Source organism: Pyrus communis, chromosome 2 (genome assembly GCF_041283825.1).
Source record: "Pyrus communis isolate YQ-2024b chromosome 2, ASM4128382v1, whole genome shotgun sequence".
Lineage (NCBI taxonomy): Eukaryota > Viridiplantae > Streptophyta > Magnoliopsida > Rosales > Rosaceae > Pyrus > Pyrus communis.
In genome coordinates this window covers 21,285,711-21,308,066 of record NC_142566.1, presented here as the reverse complement: position 1 = coordinate 21,308,066, position 22,356 = coordinate 21,285,711, and the positions used below count along the sequence as shown (strand labels likewise).

General features: G+C 35.9%; 3 protein-coding genes across 8 annotated transcripts; all 3 read right to left on the bottom strand.

Annotated features, from left to right (window-relative positions):
- Window positions 1–7,328: 7,328 nt before the first annotated feature.
- On the bottom strand, window positions 7,329–8,481 carry LOC137747361 (bZIP transcription factor 44). Its single transcript, XM_068487459.2, has one exon. It carries the CDS (start codon window positions 8,031–8,033, stop codon window positions 7,560–7,562), a length of 474 nt encoding a protein of 157 aa, XP_068343560.2. The 5' UTR covers window positions 8,034–8,481; the 3' UTR covers window positions 7,329–7,559.
- Window positions 8,482–12,687: 4,206 nt separating this feature from the next.
- On the bottom strand, window positions 12,688–15,295 carry LOC137748128 (mitogen-activated protein kinase 7). 3 transcript variants are annotated; one of them, XM_068488213.2, is made up of 3 exons: window positions 15,167–15,295; window positions 14,037–14,473; window positions 12,688–13,687 (listed from the first exon to the last, which is right to left on the bottom strand). In XM_068488213.2, exons 2-3 carry the CDS (start codon window positions 14,457–14,459, stop codon window positions 12,974–12,976), a joined length of 1,137 nt encoding a protein of 378 aa, XP_068344314.1. In that variant the 5' UTR covers window positions 14,460–14,473; window positions 15,167–15,295; the 3' UTR covers window positions 12,688–12,973. The 3 variants fall into 3 exon arrangements, with proteins under 3 accessions (XP_068344314.1, XP_068344316.1, XP_068344315.1); XM_068488215.2 differs by having other exon boundaries at window positions 14,037–14,463; window positions 15,167–15,283; XM_068488214.2 differs by having other exon boundaries at window positions 14,037–14,503; window positions 15,167–15,278.
- A 2,392-nt stretch (window positions 15,296–17,687) lies between these two features.
- On the bottom strand, window positions 17,688–22,326 carry LOC137748539 (phosphatidylinositol/phosphatidylcholine transfer protein SFH12). 4 transcript variants are annotated; one of them, XM_088686696.1, is made up of 15 exons: window positions 22,175–22,326; window positions 21,521–21,676; window positions 21,026–21,281; window positions 20,825–20,924; window positions 20,390–20,656; window positions 20,023–20,100; window positions 19,819–19,920; window positions 19,690–19,739; window positions 19,481–19,580; window positions 19,310–19,357; window positions 19,063–19,137; window positions 18,720–18,864; window positions 18,256–18,641; window positions 18,027–18,113; window positions 17,688–17,941 (listed from the first exon to the last, which is right to left on the bottom strand). In XM_088686696.1, the coding sequence occupies exons 2-15, from the start codon at window positions 21,537–21,539 to the stop codon at window positions 17,927–17,929; spliced, it is 1,728 nt and encodes a 575-aa protein (XP_088542822.1). In that variant the 5' UTR covers window positions 21,540–21,676; window positions 22,175–22,326; the 3' UTR covers window positions 17,688–17,926. The 4 variants fall into 4 exon arrangements, with proteins under 4 accessions (XP_088542822.1, XP_068344807.2, XP_088542831.1 ...); XM_068488706.2 differs by lacking the exon at window positions 22,175–22,326 and having other exon boundaries at window positions 21,521–21,900; XM_088686705.1 differs by lacking the exon at window positions 22,175–22,326 and having other exon boundaries at window positions 18,256–18,638; window positions 21,521–21,672.
- Window positions 22,327–22,356: the final 30 nt, after the last annotated feature.

Sequence of the window (22,356 nt, the reverse complement as noted above, 5' to 3'; positions counted from 1 at the left end):
ATTTTGGGCAAATGTGGAAAGATTCACTTCGAAACAAGGGTGTAGCTCTCATTTTGGGCCTAAGTTCTTATGGACCTCCTGTTGTATCTTAGGTTGTAACTCTCATTTTACTTGAGCCTTTTTACTCATTTATCCCTTTTTATTTTTTAAAGATTTTGTGTTTTGTTTGAACTTAGTCCATCTACCACATTTGTAATTTTTCCCGTCTTTAATGAAGTTTGTTTTCTCATATTTTGTTTTGTTTTGTTCAAGCTATATGTAGAGAAGGAACATAATATGGTAAATGGCTAGTGTTCTTAATACGTTAAACTTTTATGGTTATTAGAACGACAAATTATGTGGTGTATAATTTTGTATGTTATAATAAGGATGTGTTGTAGGTATTCATATGTTTCACTTATAGAATAAACTAATAATAAATAGAGACACGTATTTACAATTCAAGAACAACAATAACACCGCATAGCTGTGTTTCTAATACATCAAAATATTACTTTCTTAACAACTAAGATATCCAACCAACTAACAATATCATGCTTGTAATAGTATACTAGTAGTTAGCTAGCTGGTAATTAACTGGAAGTCTGGTAATTAACTATAGCTAGCTGATAATTAACTAATTATGGCGCATCTTTTCTGACTTTAGCATCAAGACTTTGGTCAATGTGACATTTTTGATTCATTTCTCATGGCCTGATAAAATGAAAATATGATTCTGGCTTGATAAACTTTCAATTTTGTCCCCTGACCATTTTTTTCTTTTTGAAAGAGAATAGTTCATGGGACATGTGAGGACTTGTTAACTATTGGCTGTTGGGTATCCTTATATATTATATTTTATTCTTCATATAAAATGACTGGATAAAAGCCATCCATTATGAGGTCGTTTAAATATATGAGAGATCGTTTAAATATATGAGATATCTTAGGTTTAATTTTTGTTAAAGAGGCGAATTTAAATTATATTATTGTTGGTCTATTATGATGCTTAACCTACTTCCACAGTTCCTTAACGTAGATAATATCATTTGTTAAAAAAAAAATATTAACGATTCGTTATCGTGTCGACTCCAACATCTGTTAATTTCGTGTCGTGTCAGGAATTGCCAGACCTATTTACGCCCACAACTCTCGAAAATCAACTTTATTCTCAGTTTTGCCACCTATAATTCAAAATATGTTACTTATTAATCACTTCAAAAATTAATTTTCATTTCACTTTACCTTATTCCGTCACATCCGTCAAAATTAGTTTGAAAGGCGGCTTTTTTATGGTGGATGCCGATGGCTAATTTTGGTATATGATTGAATTTTATGGTATGGGATACATCATACGATGCTGCGGTTGCCCAAAGTTTTGGGTGTTACAACAGGATGAGCGGACCCCAATCTGGACCTTCATCTGGCTGAATACGAAGACGGTAGATGCATATTTTTCTGTTCATTTTTTCCTCCTTTTTTGCAAGCTTCAGAGCTTCTTCTAGAGAACAAGTAGCATTTCCCATCCGTACAGGTCTTCCTCTTGCAGTTTTTTATTTTTTTAGTTCGTATTTTTACACTAAAGGGAATGAGAGTTTGACTAAACCATATAATGGGTAGTCTAATTTGGTATCGAATTTGACATCCACAAGATTCGAACCTAAAACATCTCACTTGTAAGCGAAGAGGAATATCACCAGATCGTAGTATTGAGTGGACTCTTGCAGTTTTGGAAGCTTAATTTTACGATGTTTGGGATACCCCTTCACAGCCTTTAGGGGAGTATACTTAGAGGTTGTTTTGCTTTCTGTATTAATGTTATTTCCTTTCCTTAGGATCCCTTTATCGTGTCCGTTCATCATACATCTTGTGGCCAAATTTCTTTAGGTACTGTCTGTGTTCAATTTTAAATAAAAAAATCAAATAGATTTATGGCCACAGGATGATAGATGAACAGACACGACGAAGTGTTCCTTAGGATCTTCACAAAAAGGATCCGAATAGGACCCTATTCCATTAAAAGGGAATATGAACAAACAAATGGTTTTTGTAGTTATAACTTATATATGTTAGAAAGTTTCAAATTCAATCTCTGGTCCAATTTTGAGTGTGAAAATAATTTTTACACTCTTTTTCTTCGTACTCAAGTGGTCTAAGTTTTTTATTTTTGTTTGATTCTGTTTTGATTGATTCAATCTAAATATTAAAAGGATAATATTAGAGAGGTCAAATTTATAAACCAAATGATGTGGATGCTGATGATTGAATTATTACTTAAGTGTGATTAACATACTTATTTCTTATTAGTAACACATCATTTAATTTGCAAATTTGGTATAAAATTTTAGTCTTCCTAACGTTATTCGTATTAAAAATAAATACAAGAGTGCATAAATCACTTTTTTTTAGTGGTTCGGTTCACATTTTTCCAACAGGATCCTTTCCGAATTCTTTTGGTGAGAATCCTGGGGATCTATAAATCATGTCTGTTCATTATATATCGTGTGGTCGGTTTTTGTCAGCTAATGTTTGTATTTAATTTTTAATAAAAATATTTAAAATGATTTCTAACTGCACAATATATGATGAACATATATGATTCAAGGATCTTTGGAATCCTCACAAAGAGGATCCGATCGGATTTCCACATTTTTGGCACCTAAAACAAAGAAATGACACCACCCATCTCTTTTCCAAAGTAGAATCATAATCACCATAGGAGTTGATTACTTATCAATTATTGAAGAATATGTCAGCGTTTCTTTGCATCCAAAGATTTTTAATATATAAGCCGCGATGGTCAACTCAAGTGGCGAGCGAGAGTGAAGTAATGTGTTGGAATTGAGCAAGAGTAAAGTAATTAATTGGTTAAGATCAAAATACACAATTTTTTTTTTTCAATATATGAACTACTCAATAGTACCAAAAATTAACGTTTATGATTGTATGATATATTATTTTTACTTAATTGTCAGTCTAATTGATATAAAACCAGACATCCCAGTAATCTGTATTATTGAAGACTTACCCCAAAAATAAAGTATAGGTTTCAACTCCTTCCAATTCAAAAAACAAATGTGCAATATACATGACGTCCCTTTGAAAGGCAATAAACTAGGTAAAATCTAGTTCAAGACAAGTCCTCACTCAAAAGAGGAAAGAAGAAAAAAAAAGAAAGGCATGTCAAGCCAATAATTGATTTATTAGGTACTCCAAAGATGATCAAAGCCTAATCTTAATCGAGAATTAAAAACCCTAAACACGCTTTGGATTTCGCTTATTATAATTAAAACTTTCTTGCTCATGTGAGCATTGGTGTCATAATTGGTTGGCCACATGCTCTTATCAACCTGTCAATTAAGAATAACTAATGATCATGCTTAGCCTTTCTTTTCCAAATGTAGTGGGCGGCAACTATTGCCTTGGCCGGGCCCTACGGATAGCGAGATTTTACAATGTATTCAGAATATAGATGGTATGTCATATGTTATTATAAAAATGCAAATAATTTTTTTAAGCGTTTATCCACTTATATTCAAACACTATTTACTTCTAACTTCACAAGCCTTATTTATTCATATTTAAAAAAATAAAAAATAAAAAAGCTCTCCATTCTCTCCTGTTGAAAACACAAACAAAGGAAAAGTCATAGTCGCGGGCCCTAAACCTTTGGCTTGGGTGCCGATGGCAACCCCACTCCCTTTTCTCCTACTTCCCTCTTTCTCTTCTTCCCTTTTTCTATCTTTCCATTTTTCCTTCGAGTGTTATCCCAAACTTTTTTAGCTTGGTCTTTATTTATTCTGGAGCTTGTCTTAGATTTGAACTTCATACCCCTTCTTAGGCATTTTTCGCCACATCCCCAACATTTTACGTCAGTTTTCACTACCTTTCGTTTTTTAGTTTTCCTTCATCCCTCTCATGTGGCCGTGCTTTTCCTTCCTCTCCTTTGCTTTCCCTCCTCTTTCCAACCCATAATCATCAACTAGATCTCAAAGTTTTTGAACTCAATCTTAACACAAGACCTTACACTCATAGCCCACTGCTAAACTAGCATGCCGAGAATTTTGGGCAAATGTGGAAAGATTCACTTCGAAACAAGGGTGTATCTCTCATTTTGGGCCTAAGTTCTTATGGGTCTTCTATTGTATCTTGGGTTGTAGCTCTCATTTTACTTGAGCCTTTTTACTCTTTTATTCCTTTTTATTTTTTAAAGGTTTTGTGTTTTGTTTGAACTTAGTCCATCTACCACATTTGTAATTTTTCCTGTCTTTAATGAAGTTTGTTTTGTCATATTTTGTTTTGTTTTGTTCAAGCGATATGTAGAGAAGGAACATAATATGGCAAATGGCTAGTGTTCGTAATACGTTAAACTTTTATGGCTATTAGAAAGACGAATTATGTGGTGTATAATTTTATATGTTATAATAAGGATGTGTTGTAGGTATTCATATGTTTCGCTTCTAGAATAAATTAATAATAAATAGAGACACATATTTACAATTCAAGAACAACAATAACATCGTATAGCTGTGTTTCGAATACACCCAAATATTACTTTCTTAACACAACTAAAATATCCAACCAACTAACAATATCATGCCTGTAATAGTAGACTAGTAGTTAGCTAGCTGGTAATTAACCGGGAGTCTGGTAATTAACTATAGCTAGCTGATAATTAACTAATTATGGCGCATCTTTTCTGACTTTAACATCAAGACTTTGGTCAATGTGACATTTTTGATTCATTTCTCATGGCCTGATAAAATAAAAATATGATTCTGCCTTGATAAACTTTCAATTTTGTCTCCTGACATGATCATTTTTTTCTTTTTGAAGGAGAATAGTTCATAGGACATGTGAGGACTTGTTAACTATTGACTGTAGGGTATCCTTATATATTATATTTTATTCTTCATATAAAATGGCTGGATAAAAGCCACCCATTATGAGGTCGTTTAAATATGAGAGATTGTTTAAATATATGAGAGGTCTTAAATTTGATTCTCGTTAAAGAGGCAAATTTGAATCATATTATTGTTGGTCTATTATGATGCTTAACCCACTTCCACATTTCCTTAATGTAGATAATATCATTTGTTAAAAAAATAAAAAATAAAAAAGGAATTTGAATTAAAATTAATAAATAGAAATGTAGGAAGTGAGAGAAAGAAAGTGGAGAAGTAAAACTATGGTTACGTGTTAGTGGAAGAAGGAGAAAAACAGCAAAAACTTAATTGTTTCAAAGTTACTTTAATACTCATATTTTTTATTTTCTAATATTTTCGTTCACTTATGTATAAAATGGTATAACAGTAATTTTATTGATTTTTAGTTGATAAACATGTTCTATTTAATATAGTTTAGATTAAGGATAGTGCTATTTTTTTTTTTATTAGAAAAAGGATAGTGCTATTAGTGTAATACCCTGAAAAATTTTAAATATATGTTTATGTGGAAAAATTTATCAAAAAGGGGCAAAGATGAAAATGTCTTGGTTGGCTAAATTGAATTTATACGAGGACGTATTTTATCCTCATATACTTTATCGTATTTCTTGGCATATTTGGATAGAGCTTGATTTCACGAACACGTAGGCACAAACCGTTCGTGAAACGGAGTTATAATGGAGAAGTTATAAACTAACAAAGTCAGGGGTGAAATGGTTATTTAACCATAATCTGGATTTCTCCAGATAATTCTAGTGAAGCCACGTGGAGGGTTATGAGAGAAAGGAATGGACACTGCCCAATTAGAAACCAAGGGAGGGAATGAAAGGAGAGAACCTGAAAATGAGGGTGAGGAAACCAAGTTTCCTCAACCCACGTGACCTGACCTGAATAACCAAACCTCCGACACCGATTCTGGCTTTTTCCTGGCGAGTTGGGCGACGCCATCACTACCAATCAACTCCTCGTCGTCCCAGCTTCCATTCCCACCTAAGTTGGACTGCTGAGGTTGAGGTTTCATGACGAACTCTTGTTGTCTTCTCCAGCGAGTCCGAAGGCACCCATGGCGGCGATCAACCTGTTTCTGAAGCCACCATTGTCAACCACCACCATGGGTCAACTTCTTGTGAACCCTGGAACATGTCCCAGGCCTTGGTTGGGGCGGCGGAGCATCAGAGGTGGCAGATCGAGGCCACCCAATTTCTAGGGTTCTGGTGAGTTTCGAGGCAAATTGGAGCTTTTCCCGGCTAAATTGGACTTGGCCACAGGTATAAAGTTTGCTCTACTCTTTGAGATCTTCATTTTTCTAAATTTTGAGAATTTTTAGAAATAGTTGAAATTTTCCGGGAAGTCGGCACTGCCGACTGCCACCCGTGGCAGCGCGTGGCCCGAGAGCCGTCAATGCTATCTTTAGACTAAATTAGAAGTTTTGAATTCATTTTTGGTAATCGTATGATGTAGGGTGATTGTTAGAACCTAAATTCACTACGATACGTTATTAGGTCAATATAAGAATCGATGATCTTACCGTTGGATCTTCACCAAACTTTGAGAAATTATAATACATAATATTTGAGGACCTTAGGAACTTACAGATCGAGAATCCGACATATGGATCTTCCCGAATTGGATTTGCAAGTTTGTAAAATAAAACATTGACCGCCACTTGATTTTGTGATTGGCGGAGATCCGAGTGTTGGATTAAAATGAAATTTTAGTATGTTGTTCTAGAAGCGTAAGGTGAACTACGAATGACTTGATCCCTTCGTTTAGGATACGTAAGCAGTCTAACTAGGATGTTAGATGCAACCATAAATTAAGCAAAATGATTATTTTTTTTAGTGTGGTTAGTTAGAATTATAATTAACCATTAATTTATTGTGGCCTACTTGTGTGTTTGGCTTCCGAATTAGAAATTTCGGATCATTACAATTAGCACATCCATTTTTACCTTCCACACACTCTTATTAATTTTTACTATTGATATTCTTCAATTCATTCGGTCAAATGACTGAAAATTGAGAAGGATGTATGAAAAATAAAACTGAGTGTGCGGATAGAACTAACATTTGTGTTTTAATCATGGCCTATTTTTATAAAATTAATGTCCATTGATATATCCAAAGAGCTTCTTAAAAAACTATAAAAATAATAATAATAAAAACTTTAGAGTCCGCTAAATTTGTCTAACCTTTATCATCTAAGTTCCAACTTTAGAGTCCGCTAAATTTGTCTAACCTTTATCATCTAAGTTCCAACTTTGAAAACCACACAAAATTCCAGCACACAATATGCCAGCATTTTTAATTTCTAAGAAAATAAAATAAAGTATATGCCAACATTATTGACACGGGAAATTTAAATAAAAAATGTATTGCCTAAAAATAAAAAAGAAGCAAAATGTATACAAACACGAAGTATTTTATTAAATAAATAAATTGGCAACAAAACCAGAAGCCAAAAGATAAGTGATCGCTTACACATCCTTACATGTTCAACAGTAAAACAACAACCCATAACCTACTTATCAATCATTGTACGACCAAATTTACACAAGACGTGGATGTTCTAAGTAGTTACACCTCAATTAATTTCACAAATCTCTCACTTAATCCATGATTAACCAGACTGAATTTAGCACATAAACATGTCTGCAGAGGCCATGATTGGTTGATTATTCAAAAAGCCAGCACTCCATGGGTTCAGAAACCCATCACCTCCACCAATAATATTATGATTATCTTCTTCCTCATAGATCCATTTGCTTGAATTAATACAATCCATAATATCATTGAGAGACTGCAATCTGTTTCTGAGCTCATCCATCTGAGCTCTGAGGACTGAGTTTTCTGCCTCGAGCTTCATGTAAAGCTGGTTGGTCACGTTCATGGATGTGATGATCTGGTTGTTATCCCTTGTCAGGAGACCAATCTGAGCCGTCAGATCAGTCATATGCTCCTGTTTTCGCATCCGGGATCGACGTGCCGATTCCCGGTTGGACAGCATTCTTTTGCGCTTTCTCTGGTCCATGACTTGGTTAAGATCTTCATCAGATCCTGAGTTTTGGAGCTTGCTTGACTCTGAAGAAACCCCACTTGAAGAAGCCATGTCTGAAATACTTATATGCTTAAAAAAAAAACAAAAAAAACCTAAACTTACCCAAGAAAGTTAAGAGTTATTATTTGAAAAACACAGATGCTAGATTTAAAAAATAATTAAGAAAAAAGTAAAAAAATTGTTTATAAAATGTTGTAAAACCAGTAGAGGAAAACAACAGAGAAGGATTGGACAAGGTGGGTTCTGCGAAGGAGGGTGGAGTTTATCATACACCCAGAGAGCAGGATTTCACTGAGTACCGGAGACATGATTGAATCTGTAGGTTTGTAGATTAAACATTGGAGAGAAAGAAGAAGAACAAATGTTATGAACTTTGAAGTAGACACAAGGCTTTCAGAACCAGGAGAGGAGAGAGAGAGAGAGACAGACAAGAGAGAGAAAGAGATCAAATTCTTGGGGTAGGCAGGAAAGATAAGGGAGAGGAGGTTTTGAAGAGTGGTCGAGGGTTGAATATATAGGCCAGCAACGCCCACCTAAAATAAATAAACTACCAAAAACAATTTAAGAACATGTCTAATTGTCTTATATAATATAATTACGAGGAAAAAGGAAAAACATAGAATGTGACTCTTAATGGCCAAGTCCTCGGTATTTGAAAAGTTCACAGTTGCATATCGGATATGTATTCTCCAAAGAGTCAATATTTTCCACTGATTTTTGTACGACACATTCAGTATGAAAGGGTTAGGATAAACTTGTAAACTGAAACTTCTTAAGAGAAACTGTGATCCTCTCTTCTCATCTTAGATTATGTAACAATCGTCCCTGAATTATATATTGATATATGACTTGAGAAATACTTTCTTTAACCTATGCTATAATTATGGATTATTGTTACAATTAAGGCTAAATTATTATGTAACAATATAAATTATAACATGTAAGCATTTCCTTGAAGAAGCTATGAATTGGAAATCTTGGCATAATAAAAATAAGGTGAGAATTGTGATCACCAGATAATTAAAAAAAATACATAATCACTCACCTTTAAACTGGATATTATGTTTTTAACATAAGATGATATTTTTTTTTCCTCAAGAATCCATCATATAGTGGACGAGTGTTGCAAAATTAGGTTACACCAACCAAAAGTGGCACAAGAGTCTTGTGCTAACATAGTTGCTGACTTGCTGTTCTTGTTGAATCCCAACACCAACAGTACATGGGGCATGCGCATGTGGTCAGAATTCTGAGAGATGGTCCCTTACAATGGAAAATGATCATCGTCGGATCTTTATTTCTGACGACACGATATACGATGAACGATCACGATCACGGAATCTCTAAAATCCTTAGGAAAAGGAACCTGCGAGGATCCTTTTCCCCTTACAATTGATCAATAATACGAAGGGTAACGTCTTTCACAGGTTAGGCCCCAAAACCAGTGGTCATTGGCTGCCCAGCGATGGAGATGCGTTTCATAAAAAGAAAAAGTCAAAAAAAATATAGCCACTGGAGTCCCTGTCAAGCTGTTCTCGTGCCTTCGAGCAATGCTCAAACTACTCTTAAATAAGCTATGCTCGAGGGCATTAGAAGCTTCCAATTAAACCCTTGATGTTTTTAGTTTTTAGTCAGTCAATTCTCATGTTTGATGTGTTTATAATTTAGTTTGAGCATGAATTGCATGTTTTAGATATTTAAAATTTTAGGTGACCAATTTTGTTTGTCTTATAAACAATAATCTCCTTAGGACTTTGAACTTTTGAATTTGGAAAACACATACGATTTATTGGACCCTTCCTCAAGTTTTATTCGTAATTGAGGTCTACCCCCTTTTACTTGTTGTGCGCTCACATACATACATTCATACATGATCCATACAATATATATATATGGTGGGGAGAGAGAGAGAGAGGATATTCCACTTTTTATATGCCATGTGCTTAAGATTTAGGTAATCTTTCATTTAAAGATGCCAGCTCCTAGTTACTTTTCCCCAAGCACACTTTTCATATTCAACACTGAACACAAGGAAAGAGTAAGACGGTGACTTTCACACCGTAAATTTTAAAGAAAATTAAAGAAAAGGATTAGAAAATTTTAAGTTTTAATAATAAGGATAAAATGAATAATATCATGATTGATTTTTTAGTATAAAAATATGATTTTTCGTTAAAGTGAACAATACCAAGAGTTTTTCGTTAAAGTTTCCTAAATTTTAGGCGGGCATTTTTCTCACTCATTATAAATTATAGTGTATGCTTATTTTACAGTTAATAATCTACCACGTGTCCCTTTATTTGACCTTGATTAATTTTTTTTTTTCAAAATTAAAAAAATAATATTTAATATGAAAGTAACTAGAGTTTAGTGAAATGACATGTGACAGATGATTAAGTGTATGATAAGCATACACTATAATGGTGAGAAAAAATGGTCCCATAAATTTAGGGTGGCATTTTTGGTCACCACCATAACTATGTGTATGCTCACTATACACTTAATCAGTTGTCATGTGTCCTTCACCTAACTCTAGTTAACGTTTACAATAAATGTTACTTTTTCAATTTTGAAAAAAATTAATCAAGGTTAATTGAAAGGATACGTGACAAATGATTAGGTGTATGTTGAGTATACACCAAAGTTTAGACTGGTAAGCAAAAATATTCCTATAAATTTAGCGTGCATGGCACTGTTTTTCACTGTGTAGAAAAATTATGAAACAAGTGAAATGCCAAGAAGACTCTCAAAATGGGACTCTCCATAGAATCTCTGACACCTCACACTTTAACGTCAATTTTTGTGCTAACATTATAAATATATTATGCTAAAAGTATAAGGTAACAAAGAGTACATGAAAAATCATATTTTTGAAAGAATCTCCTAATAAAACAAACCATTTATAGTGTCAGAAGCTAAAATGACAGTACCAAAATCGCTACCGAATCTAAAAGCCAGTGAAATCATAAGCAACTCGGCATATTTGAAGTCTTTCTTGGACCCTATTTTCTTTTATTAAAAAACAACCATGAAGTAATTTAGTTACATTTCATTATTTTTTAAAACTCTAACTTGATTTTTTAACTGAATACCAAGTAATCTTTACGAAAAATAAATAGTATCAGTATTAATTTTTTAGTGTAAAAATGTAATTTTTCGTTAAAATGAACAATATTAAAAACTTTTTATTAAAGCCCTGTGAAAAAAGGACATGGTATTGCAAGTTGCCTTGGAGGGCTTGGCCCCTAGTCATTGAAAAAAGTAGGGGTTGGGAACCAGGCGGGCAAGACTCAAGAGGTCGGCAGAGCAGAGGTCAGTGAGTGGTGGGGTGTTACGGGTTGAGAAGAAAAGTTGGGAGACATAAATATCCATCCTCATCAACTTTTTCTGTGGAGGTCTCTTTCCTTGGGTCTCAACTTGTGTGCTCTTTTACCTTTCCAGTGCACTTTAGAGTGTCATGTTTCTTTTTTTTTTTTTTTTTTTTTTTTTTTTTTTTTTTTTGTGTATATAGTAGGATATAAATATATATGGTGGACGTTTCCCTAGTTTGTTTGCCAAAATAAATTTAAAAGGGCAGCATATCCATGCAGCAGCTTTAGAAATAGGGTGATGTTATCTGCACTGCATATTTTTACTTCTCAAATACTCATTGTTAATTTTTATTTTTTGATTTTCTTCGATTCATCCGATTCGATGATTAAAAATTGAAACGAGTGTAAAAAGTAAAAAAGAGTGTGGATAGCACTACATAAGAGAGAATGCATACAGAAATGAAGAATGGTGAGTGAAGGTTCAAGGAATAAAGAAGAAGAATATAGGAAATAAAAACAAGAGAAAATATACTAGACATAGTTTTTTGTGTTTTATTTTGTGTATTCTTCCATGTCCATTTCATTCCCACCATTTATCCTCCACCTCTGGCCATCCATCGTTTCTCTCTTATATTTCCTCTTTATTGTTAACAAAATAGTTATCAGACGACTTTATATTCAGTTCCGATAGACATTGACCAACTCAATTTCTAAACCAAAACGAGGGGCTGTTTAACCACTGTGCTATGCATCCATATCCACCTCTGGATATTATCCAAAACACAAGACAAACAGGAATTCCCAAGATTACTTTCTCAGACTTTCATATATGGTTTTCTTCTCTAAGGAATAACGTTTCCGTTAATGGTTTTTAGTTTTCAATTTTTGTTCGAGATAGAGAAACTACATGGAGGAAAAGAGGGACGAAGAAGGGTGGAGGTACAAACGAGGGATAAACAAAGGACGATGATTAAAATAGAAATTCGAAATTATAACTTAAAAGTTTGTTTTAGTTCTTCGTTTTCATTTTATGTAGCATTGCATACGCACATCTTCGACCTCCCTCCCACCACCGTTACTCCACCGTTCTTCATCCCTCATTTCTCCCCTTTCTCGACATCTCTATCAAGTTTTCATAACTCTAGGGCGGTCGTAGTCTCCGATTAGTGCCTACCACAGAAGTACAAAGCAAATGACACAAATCATATAGTGAAATTCTAGGAACGATTATACCTTTCGCCTTCAGGTAAACCAGCATATGCTTCTGCATATACACTAAGCTTTGAGCAAGGGTGCACACATCTACCTATTATATATGTTTAACATTACACATGTACGCATCTTCGCCTGAGTAAAGAAACCTAAAGAGAGAATGAAAACAGAAGAGAAGAACGGAATAAAAATGGACGCGTCTTTATTCAATTCCCTTGGTTATAATCAGGAAATGTCTTACATGCATTATCCGTAATACAGATTAATAGCCGTAGACTACAAATAACAAGCGTAATAATATACAGAGTTACATGATAGAATGTTCCGCACAGAGACCTCAAGCTACCAAACATGATAATGCAAAATCTTGGAAAGATCATCATGACCAACAATACGTTGCTCTAATGCAAGGTTTTCTATAATTAATAAACACATTGCACAAAGAAACAGAGCCTTTTGAAAGTTTACCTAGGCATGCACAAAAGCCGCTTCTGGATAATAGTGAAGCATCTGAGCAGCTTCTGGATGGTAGTGAAGCATCTCGTTCCACATCATCTCCCTGATCATTGGTTCCCCCATATTCTCATCTATGTCGAGACTGATGGGAACCTGGGCTAGAGGATTGGATCTTGGATCGTATAGCCCTGACATGTAAGGGTGTTGGAGTGCTTCTGAGACGGAGATTCTCTTAGTTGGATCAAACACAAGCATCCTTTGCAACAAGTCTATGGCTAAAGGATCAGCTTGAGGGTACAAACGGGACAAATGTGTCCCTCTGGAATAGGGCAATGATTTGATGTACTTCCTGGCTTTTGGGTTGTCAATGAATGCAAGATCAGGTTCCTGCTGGCTACCAAGAATATTGATAATTAGTTTTAATTGGTTGAGGCATTCAGTTCCAGGAAAGATTGGCTTCCGGCCAAGAATTTCAGCAAAGATGCATCCTACGGACCAGACGTCAATGGATGTTCCATAATTGTCACAGCACAATAGCAGCTCTGGTGCACGATACCAGCGAGTGACAACATACTCTGTCATGAACTGGCCACTACCTCCGCTGGTTCGAGCCAACCCAAAGTCACATATTTTCAGGTCGCAGTTAGCATTGATGAGCAGGTTCCCAGGCTTCAAGTCCCGGTGAAGGATGTTTGCTGAATGAAGATACTTGAGCCCTCGGAGTAACTACAATGCAGAATCAGATTAGTCACAAGCAGAATAGCTATTAGAAGAATAGAACTCACAAATTAACTGAAGCTTGGTAACAAATTAAACTTTTAGAAGCTTTGAAATGCATAGAAACCCCGGAGTGTTAAGTTCTACATAAGAAAATGCAAGAAGCTGAAACATCTCCTCATACTTGGTCAAAATGTGCTTTGGTAACATGCTTTCTACTCATTCAGATCCTAAATCTTTTCCAGAATCGTTTACATTTCGACGAACTAATTCAGCTCAAAATTAGCATCAACCAATTAGGATGACTACTTAAAGAATTAATGAGATAAAATAACACTAGTTGAGAGAAAGCCTGTACCTGAAACAGAAAGTATTTGCAGTGGTCACTGGAAAGTGGTTGTGAGGACTTTATAATTTGATGAAGATCCGTATCCATGAGCTCATAAACGAAATACACGTCCTTGAAGCTTGTCCTGTGGATAGGCATCATAACATCCTTCAGAGCAATCACATTCTCGTGCCGGATATGTTTAAGAAGCTTCAACTCCCTCAGAGTCCTCAATGCATCAATGCGGTTCTCAAACACATTATTGATCTTCTTGATTGCAACTTTCTCATTCGTTTCCCTATTGATCGACGAGCACACTACACCATATGCTCCTTTCCCTATGGGTTTGATTGGTACGTACTTGGTGTCAACCTCAAACAATGTCTGCCACATTGAGTAATAATGCTTCCCCCGTTGCCTAATTCCATTCGGAGGCTCAACTAAAGTTGCCATTTTCCTGCAAACCACTGTAACATGATCCAAATCACTCAAAACCCCTGATAACATAAAACATAAATACTTCTTACAAAACCCTCAAACAACATAGATGATCCGGTGTATGACAAGCACTGGATGATAAATTCCACAGAAACCGAAAACGGGATGTATGGGAGGTGTATGTTAAGAAGAAGTAAGCTTTAAAAGGGAATCAATCCTTACTTGCCCTTTCCACTTCTAGACTTGGATCTTTTGCAGTCACCCAATTCCCTGTTTGTGACATTCTTGCTACTTTTTCCTACTTTTTAATTACATACAATTCACTTCCACTTTTGGCTTCCTTTTTTACTTTCAACTCCTAATTTTTTCATCTTTTTCTTTTACTTTTCAACCTAGCAATTTTCCAATCCCATTCACACCACAAATTCTCCAACTTCCACACACCCTAAAAACCTACCCAAGAAACCAAACTCAAAACTGAAACTGAGAAGCACACTTATTCCCCGAGTTCGAACTCCCTCCCCCGAATTTAAATTAGTTTAAAGTAGAATATCGATCGCATCAAAACACTAGCTGAGAAACCAAAGTTTTACTTTTTACCAACATGAAGGCTCCCAAATTCACTTACCCAATACCCAATTCACGAATTCATAGCTAAATTCTAAAACTTTATACAAAATTCAATAGCAAAAAAATAACCCAGAAGCGAAAGAAGAACAAACCTCAATAATTGGCGAGCAACATTAACAGGAGAAGAGAGAGATCCTCAAAAGTCGTGGGGACAAGTAACTGGCATGTAAATAGATCTTCCCTTATCTATATATATATATATATATGTATATAAATACATATATATATTTATATAAATGGCTCAAAAGCTCACAGTGATATCAGATCATCACGAGTTATGATTCGTTATCTCGTCGTGATCAGTGAGAGAGATCTTAGAGAGAGAGAGAGAGGAGAGATGGAGGGGGTTAATGTTAAATACAAATTAGTTTTGGGTTTTGGGGGGTTTGGGGGAATTCGGGGAGAGAGAGAGGAGAAGGAGCCAAACCAATGACACCAGCACGGCAAAAATGGGTGGGGTGTATATATCGAATAGCACAATAACGACAGCTTAAAAGATCAACGCTTTCTTTCGGTCTTCGTTTTTGTTGCTTCATGCACAATCAATCAAACACTAAAAAATCATGCTCTCGAGTTTGCTATCACGCCGTCGGTTGACGGCTCCGGTTCAGCTCGGCTGGCTTGTCAGTTCATCTCACTTCACTCGTTTTTGTAATTTGCAAATGTACCTTTTTTCAACTCTACTTATTTGGAAATTTATACCACGAACGGCACAAGAATTCATTGTACTTATCTATTTTTGCATATGGTAAATGTTTTATTTTTATACGGTTTGAGTATCCGGAGAGGGTCCTCATTCATATTTTTATACTTGAGGGGTGGATGACTTGAGTTAAGGAGCTACAAAATATGCTAGTTGTAATAATTAAATATCAAATTTGTTATTTGATGAAGTTGAATGTGAGATTTTTCACAGTAAGAAGAATACCGCTCTCCATGTGTTAGTGACATTTGGTTTAGAAACTTTGGCCTCAATTGGTTTTTAGGATATGTTTTTGGAAGAAATATAATGAAAAAACTGTGTTTAATTTGAAGGTAGAAGTTGTGTTACTCATCGATGAAACTTACCACTAACAAAATTGTGGTCCAATTTGACATGATAAAGAAATGCTAGTCATCTCCGCCATTCTTCTTCAATTACGAACCCATCTCATCTCCTTTGACATATTTGGAAATAAGGATGTATATGCTCTTTAGATAATGCTAAACAATTCGTGGTTGATGTTTTTAAGTATTTCTAACGTGTAATTTTAGGAGACCTATTACTTCGTACTCATCGGTACATTTTATAATGCTAAGTTCCATAAGTGTGGTCATATCTTAAATTTTTTATTTTACTATTATTAATGGGAGTGGGAGAGTTCGCAATTATTATAAAAATTTAAGGGAAGATGGAGTTTCAAACCGGGATACATGGATAAAAATTCAACGCCCTATTTATTAGCATATGGGATCACATGTGACCGCCCCTCCTTGCTCTTATATGGCTTTCCCACTGGGGTAACATATACTTAACTACAATGGTATTATTAAGAGTTATGCGCCACAAGAGTAACATTAACATAATACATGAACGGTTTGTGTAATCTGACATCTAAGGAAACATATTTAACCCATTTGATTTTAGAAATCAATGCTAATAACCATCGCGAGAATTTTGTGATACTGATCATATCGCACTCTTATCGTCTTAATGATTCATGATTTACATGTAAATAAAAAAGAATATGATGTATTAATATTGTAATTTTTGATGTATAATTATATGTGTAGGGAGTATTAAAGTTAAAAATGTTACTCTTACCACATATTTGTATTATCATTTGTATCATCTCTCTAATAGAGATGAGACCTACATATGTTGGCTGACCCAACCTATTAGAGAGATGTTGTACAAATAGATGGTACGTACAACGTTACCCTTTTGCTTTTGGTGGACTTGGCTGAGCCAAACCAAATGGCTAAAAGCCTAAAACTAAAGGGAAGCAGTCCAACTTGAAGAAATGGTAAAGATTGTGAGAAGAGTGTTGCCTTTGCTTTCCCTACAATTCAATAATCTCACTCTCTCGTGTGAATCTTTCAAAGAAACATTCTCCAAACGCACACTTCCTCCGCCGCCCTCCCCCACCTCTCAAGCAACCGGCACAGCCACGTGGAGATGCGGTAGCTGCCAGGCCGGTTCCTTTGCTGAGTTTTGCATATCTTGCTTGGTGGGACCCGCATGAGCAAACCCTATTCTGTTATCCATCTAGATGCTAATAATCTAAAGAGAAGTAGCTCAACTCTCACTTGCTTCCCAACAAGCAAATCACAAAGTCTTTGTCTACATCATGATATCATATCGTGCGTAATGCACCCAAACGAACCCAGCTGGGTTTGTACCAAACAATCAATACTTACATCAACAACTCTCGCCGACAAGATTGGAACTCAGAACCGACTCCAGCAAAATAGAGATTGAATGTCCGTTAAAATTAGGTCATCTACAACATGATCAGATCATGCATGCACCCAAAATCCAGTTGGGTTTGTACCAAACCCTAAATAGTTTTTCCAACAACTATCGTCCGTCCATGAGTTTTGAACACATGATTCTTTTAACAAAATAGAGACTGAGTGCCGCTAGGCCAATATTCATTGCCTATTGGAAACTTATATTGAAAAAATAAAGATATTTACATAAATTATAATAGTTAAAAGTGATAAACTTGCAAACTATGCACATGGCCAAAACTTTGTGCATTCATAATGTATGTGGTAAGAGTTTGATGGAACAGTAAGTAGAGTACAGGGACGCATTTGGGTGGGGGGTTTTGATAGCCAAAACATATCTTCTTCTGTTCTAACATTCTTCACCAGATATTGAACTGCATTACAGCCCAAAACATATTAGAAATGTTAAAAACTCCACCTAAAAGTCGAATAAGTGATGTTTTCGCTTTGGTTGCTTACCATTTTCTTCTTCATGTTCTTCCTCTTCTTCTTTTTGTCAAGAGAGCCCAAGAGTTCCTCTTGCCGGGTAAGCGACTCCTCAAGAGCCTAAACAAGAAGACAATTCAAATGAGGATCATACACATCTAACGTTAATAGTACCCTGCTATTGATTGATGTAAATGACAGATTTTTACTTTCCTATTGGATTCTGTTTCATGATTTATAGAGGAACTTATAGAAACCCTACCTGCTTTGTTGCCTTAAGTTCTTTCTCCAGGGCACCAACCCGGCCTAGAGCAGTATTCAGCATTTCCTCCTTCTGAGCTGGCACGGCGGCTGGTTTCATGTTCAAAACAGTCATTCTCTCTTCCAACTCAGCCATGCGTTTCATGACAGTCATGAGATCTGAGCCGGAGATGGCAGCGTGTGAAGAGCCCTGGCCTTTGACCATTGTGTCACCATCGCAGACAGTGCTGGAGTAGAAGGTGGAGTCAGTGAGCCTCTTCGGCATGCTACGTGTTAATCTGACCATGGCGACAATGCCCATAAGAAACGTCAGAATAGCAGCCATAATCTGAGAGCCGAACCCTTCAGGAAGTTTGCAAGCATCGTTCCTGGCGAAACAATCTCCTGCTGCAAGTAAAGGAAACTCAGACCCTACGGAATATCTTAGAGCTAGAAAAGGAAAGGAAACACAATATACAAGGTCACCTAAATTCTTAGATGATTTAGCGTTTGAGAGGGCAAATTTAACATTCCCCGTCGCCATTGGCCAACTTGAATCCACAGATTTACCAACCATCGAGGCACTGTCCTTGCGCCTGAAAGATGCTTCGAGAGTTTTGGCTAGGGATACCTGCGAAAATTATTTCACAGAGGAAGTTAGAACTGTCACGACAAGAGAGGAGGTAAACTTCAGCTACAAGGTACGCAGATAACAAGTATATGTGTGTCTATGCTTAGAAACATATAAATGAAAAAAGGAAAGCTCTCAGTGTATGAGACAATTGCTCGGTTGAAAATTAAATTGAACTTGGAAGTTTTTTGCACTTACTTCTTCATGGAAGCGAGAAAGTGCATGATTAAGTTTAGGAGTGGAAGGTCCAATGTTTAGAGCTGCACCGAGTCCCTGGGAAGATTATATGATCAAGGTATAGATGACATTTACGTTTTCAAAATCATGCGACTGAGAATTTTGAGATGATCCCATGTCCGAAATGTGACAATCCAAAAAACTTGTCAACTAGGGGCAGGTTTATAAGGAAAAAGAAAAGTAGAAGATACGTTCAAGTAAGACCTACTTGAAGTTCAGGTTTTCTTGAACATTTATGAATGCCGTTTTGAACCATCTGCAAGTACATAAATCGATACTTATGAATTCTAATTAAATTAGAGGTTAAAATAAGCATAGAAGTAATGATGCATAAAGGAAAAAAAGAGAAGAAGAAAGAAACAGAACGGTCTTTATCTACCTTCACGATCTCAGGTTGTTTCCAGGGTCCCTTGTCCGAACGCATACAGCCTCCTTGATCAGCACAAGTACATGTACCTCCTAAAAACTTGGGCAATTCGCTGGAGCAAAGTCAAGCCAGAATATGTACATCAAAATAAACGAACTGATGAAGCAACTTATATGGTAGTGAAGATCCTAAAAAGTCTGCCTCGTTTTGAACAAACTTACCTAGCATCAATTATTTCAAGCAACTTGCTCTGATACTTGTTGCCAAGGACCTGGAGGATGATAGTTTTCCCCGATTAATGTAGCCCTGACGAAAACAAGCACTTTTAGCATCAAAATGTATATACTCACATTAATCTTTGCTGTAGTCTTCGGGTCAAGGAATGACTTCACGCTGTTCCACAACATTCTAAAGCCAGAGCCAGCGTTGATGATAAACATGCGATTCAAGGTCTGCGGTAAAAACAACAATTTATGTGGCATCATATTTCTGCCATCGACAAAAAATGTTCTGAAGTCCCGAAATTTATAGACCAAAAGATGTTAAGGCAGTACCTCAGGATAATTGTCACCGTCAATCTTCTGAAGGCGAGTAATAAGTTCCCTGGCAGCTTTGTTGAAATTCTTAAATCCCTGAGGCATTACAGTATGTTTAAAAAAAAATATTTAACTTGCATATAACTTCAAGCAAATTTAGAAGGAAAAAAGGCTTTTCTTGCACCAGCATATGCAAACTGCGTAAAACACATATGCCTCTCAAGATTCATTGAAGTAATATCCCTTATAGTTGAAATCTTAGCACATCTTAGGAACAATTATAAACAATATACCAGCTTTTCCCTTGTTTTTCCATTGGCGATTCTAGTTTTTTGTTTTTCAAATCATTTGCTGAGTATAAGTAGCGGTTATGGTTATCACATACCACTCCTTGCACATCGAGGATGGTTGTACTTTGATCAATGTTCTTCTTTGCTGCAATTGAACAAGCTGGAAACTTAACCGCAAATGTCCTTTCAAACTCCTGCACATGGTACTTGAGATAGCGGTCCATAGTTGTGGCTTGCATCAGCTTGGTCGCATCTACTAGGCCTAGTCTCTCGATGTACACAGGTCGTCCTTCCTTGTCTATGCCATGATGTCCTTGGGGGTAGTATTGCAAGACTTCATCGAGTTCCTTGAAGTCAAAGTCCTAGAAGAAAAGATAGATACATGAGTAACTAGATTGATGGACAAATATAAACAAAAGAAATTCTGCTCTTTACTAAAAGAAAACAAACATAAAAATCGAACGGAAAGATGTAAAATGAAATAATTAGCAAACTTCAAAAGCCTAAGAACCTATTTCTGCAGAGAATACCTCTATGATTGTGTCAGTACCGAATGCCTTCCTCCACTCGAGCATGTCAGACCACATTTTCTTGGTTTTGTCGACATCAAATTTCCTGGCCTTCAAGAATCTGTCTTCCCATGGTTAAGTTAGATTGAATAAGAATGAACTATCTATCATAAAAAACCATCGACGACAAAAACTTCTAGTGGAACAAGAAGTGGAAGAAACCTGAGCATCTTATGATAATCATCGTGCTTGAAAGGAAGAAGCTCCTCCAATATAAGAGCCTGCCGCAGTGAGTCAACAGCCTGTATCTCCTCTAAGTCATGCACATCCTCAATGTCGATAGACAAGACTTTACTACTACTTGTTCTACCCCTTATTGAAAAAGAATTTCTGAACCTAACAGAGGCATTCATTGCTTTCTTCTTCAACAACCCGACTTTAGTCTTTCTATCTTCCTCAGAGATTTCAGCATCAGATACTGAAATTACACAACATAAGAGATTCATATCTATGCGCATCAAACGTGAGGCATCCTAATATGCAAAGATTTATAAGTCTACCTATCAGTGCATTAAATTCCAAGGCTTTTTGTTCATTCCAACATCCTAAGGTCCCTTTAAAGTGGCAACGCGCATTACAAATTCAAGACAAGTCCTCACGTTTGAAGCATACAGTTATCAAGATGTGAGAATACGTTGATTCTAAATGAAATATTACCTGGTAGAGGTCCAGACATGGTGTTACTTGTGAGGAAAATGGTGTTTACTTGTCCGAAAACTTTGCGTAAGTAGTAGCTGAAGGGCAGAAGAAGAATCAAGCACTCATATCACAATTCACAGATGCAGATCCAGAAGCAAAACCCTGCCCAAATGCCTGCAATTACAGTCCCACTTGTAACCAAATGCAGCTTAAAAAAAAAGAAAAAAAAGAAACAACCAAACCGAAAAGGGAAATCATCTAAAATGATCAGAAATTAAAACCCAATTGCAAAATAAGATATCGACGACATAGTGACCAAATAATAATGACATACTGAAAAACTGATTATTTTGCAATTAGAATTTGAAAAAAATGATCGTTTTGGCAATTTCCCAACCAGAAAGGCAAATTACTTCCAAGTAAATTTTAGCAGTAACAAAAATGAGAAAACTTAAGGGAAATCCAATATAACAAAATGCTTGCATTTACATTCTCACTCACAAAATCACAACCACAATGCAGCCTAAACTAAAATTTGAAAAAACAACGAAAGATAAAATTAATTCAATAAAATTGTGCGGTAATTAAGACAGAAAGAGGCCGAGCCTTGGCCCAACAAAAATGTTGCTCTTTTGTGACCGAAAGATCATGAATTCGAGTCGTGGAAACAACCTCTTTGCAAAGCAAACAACATTGTTGGTTTGGGTTGCCAATTTAGTAAAAAAGACAGAAAAACAAAATGGAATTAATAGAATTACTGATTTCATTACCTCTGTCCTCTCGTGAACAGAGTGTTTGGGGGGCGGGGGGAGTCCCAGACAAAAGAACAAATAGGGTTTTGGGGGGAGAGAGAA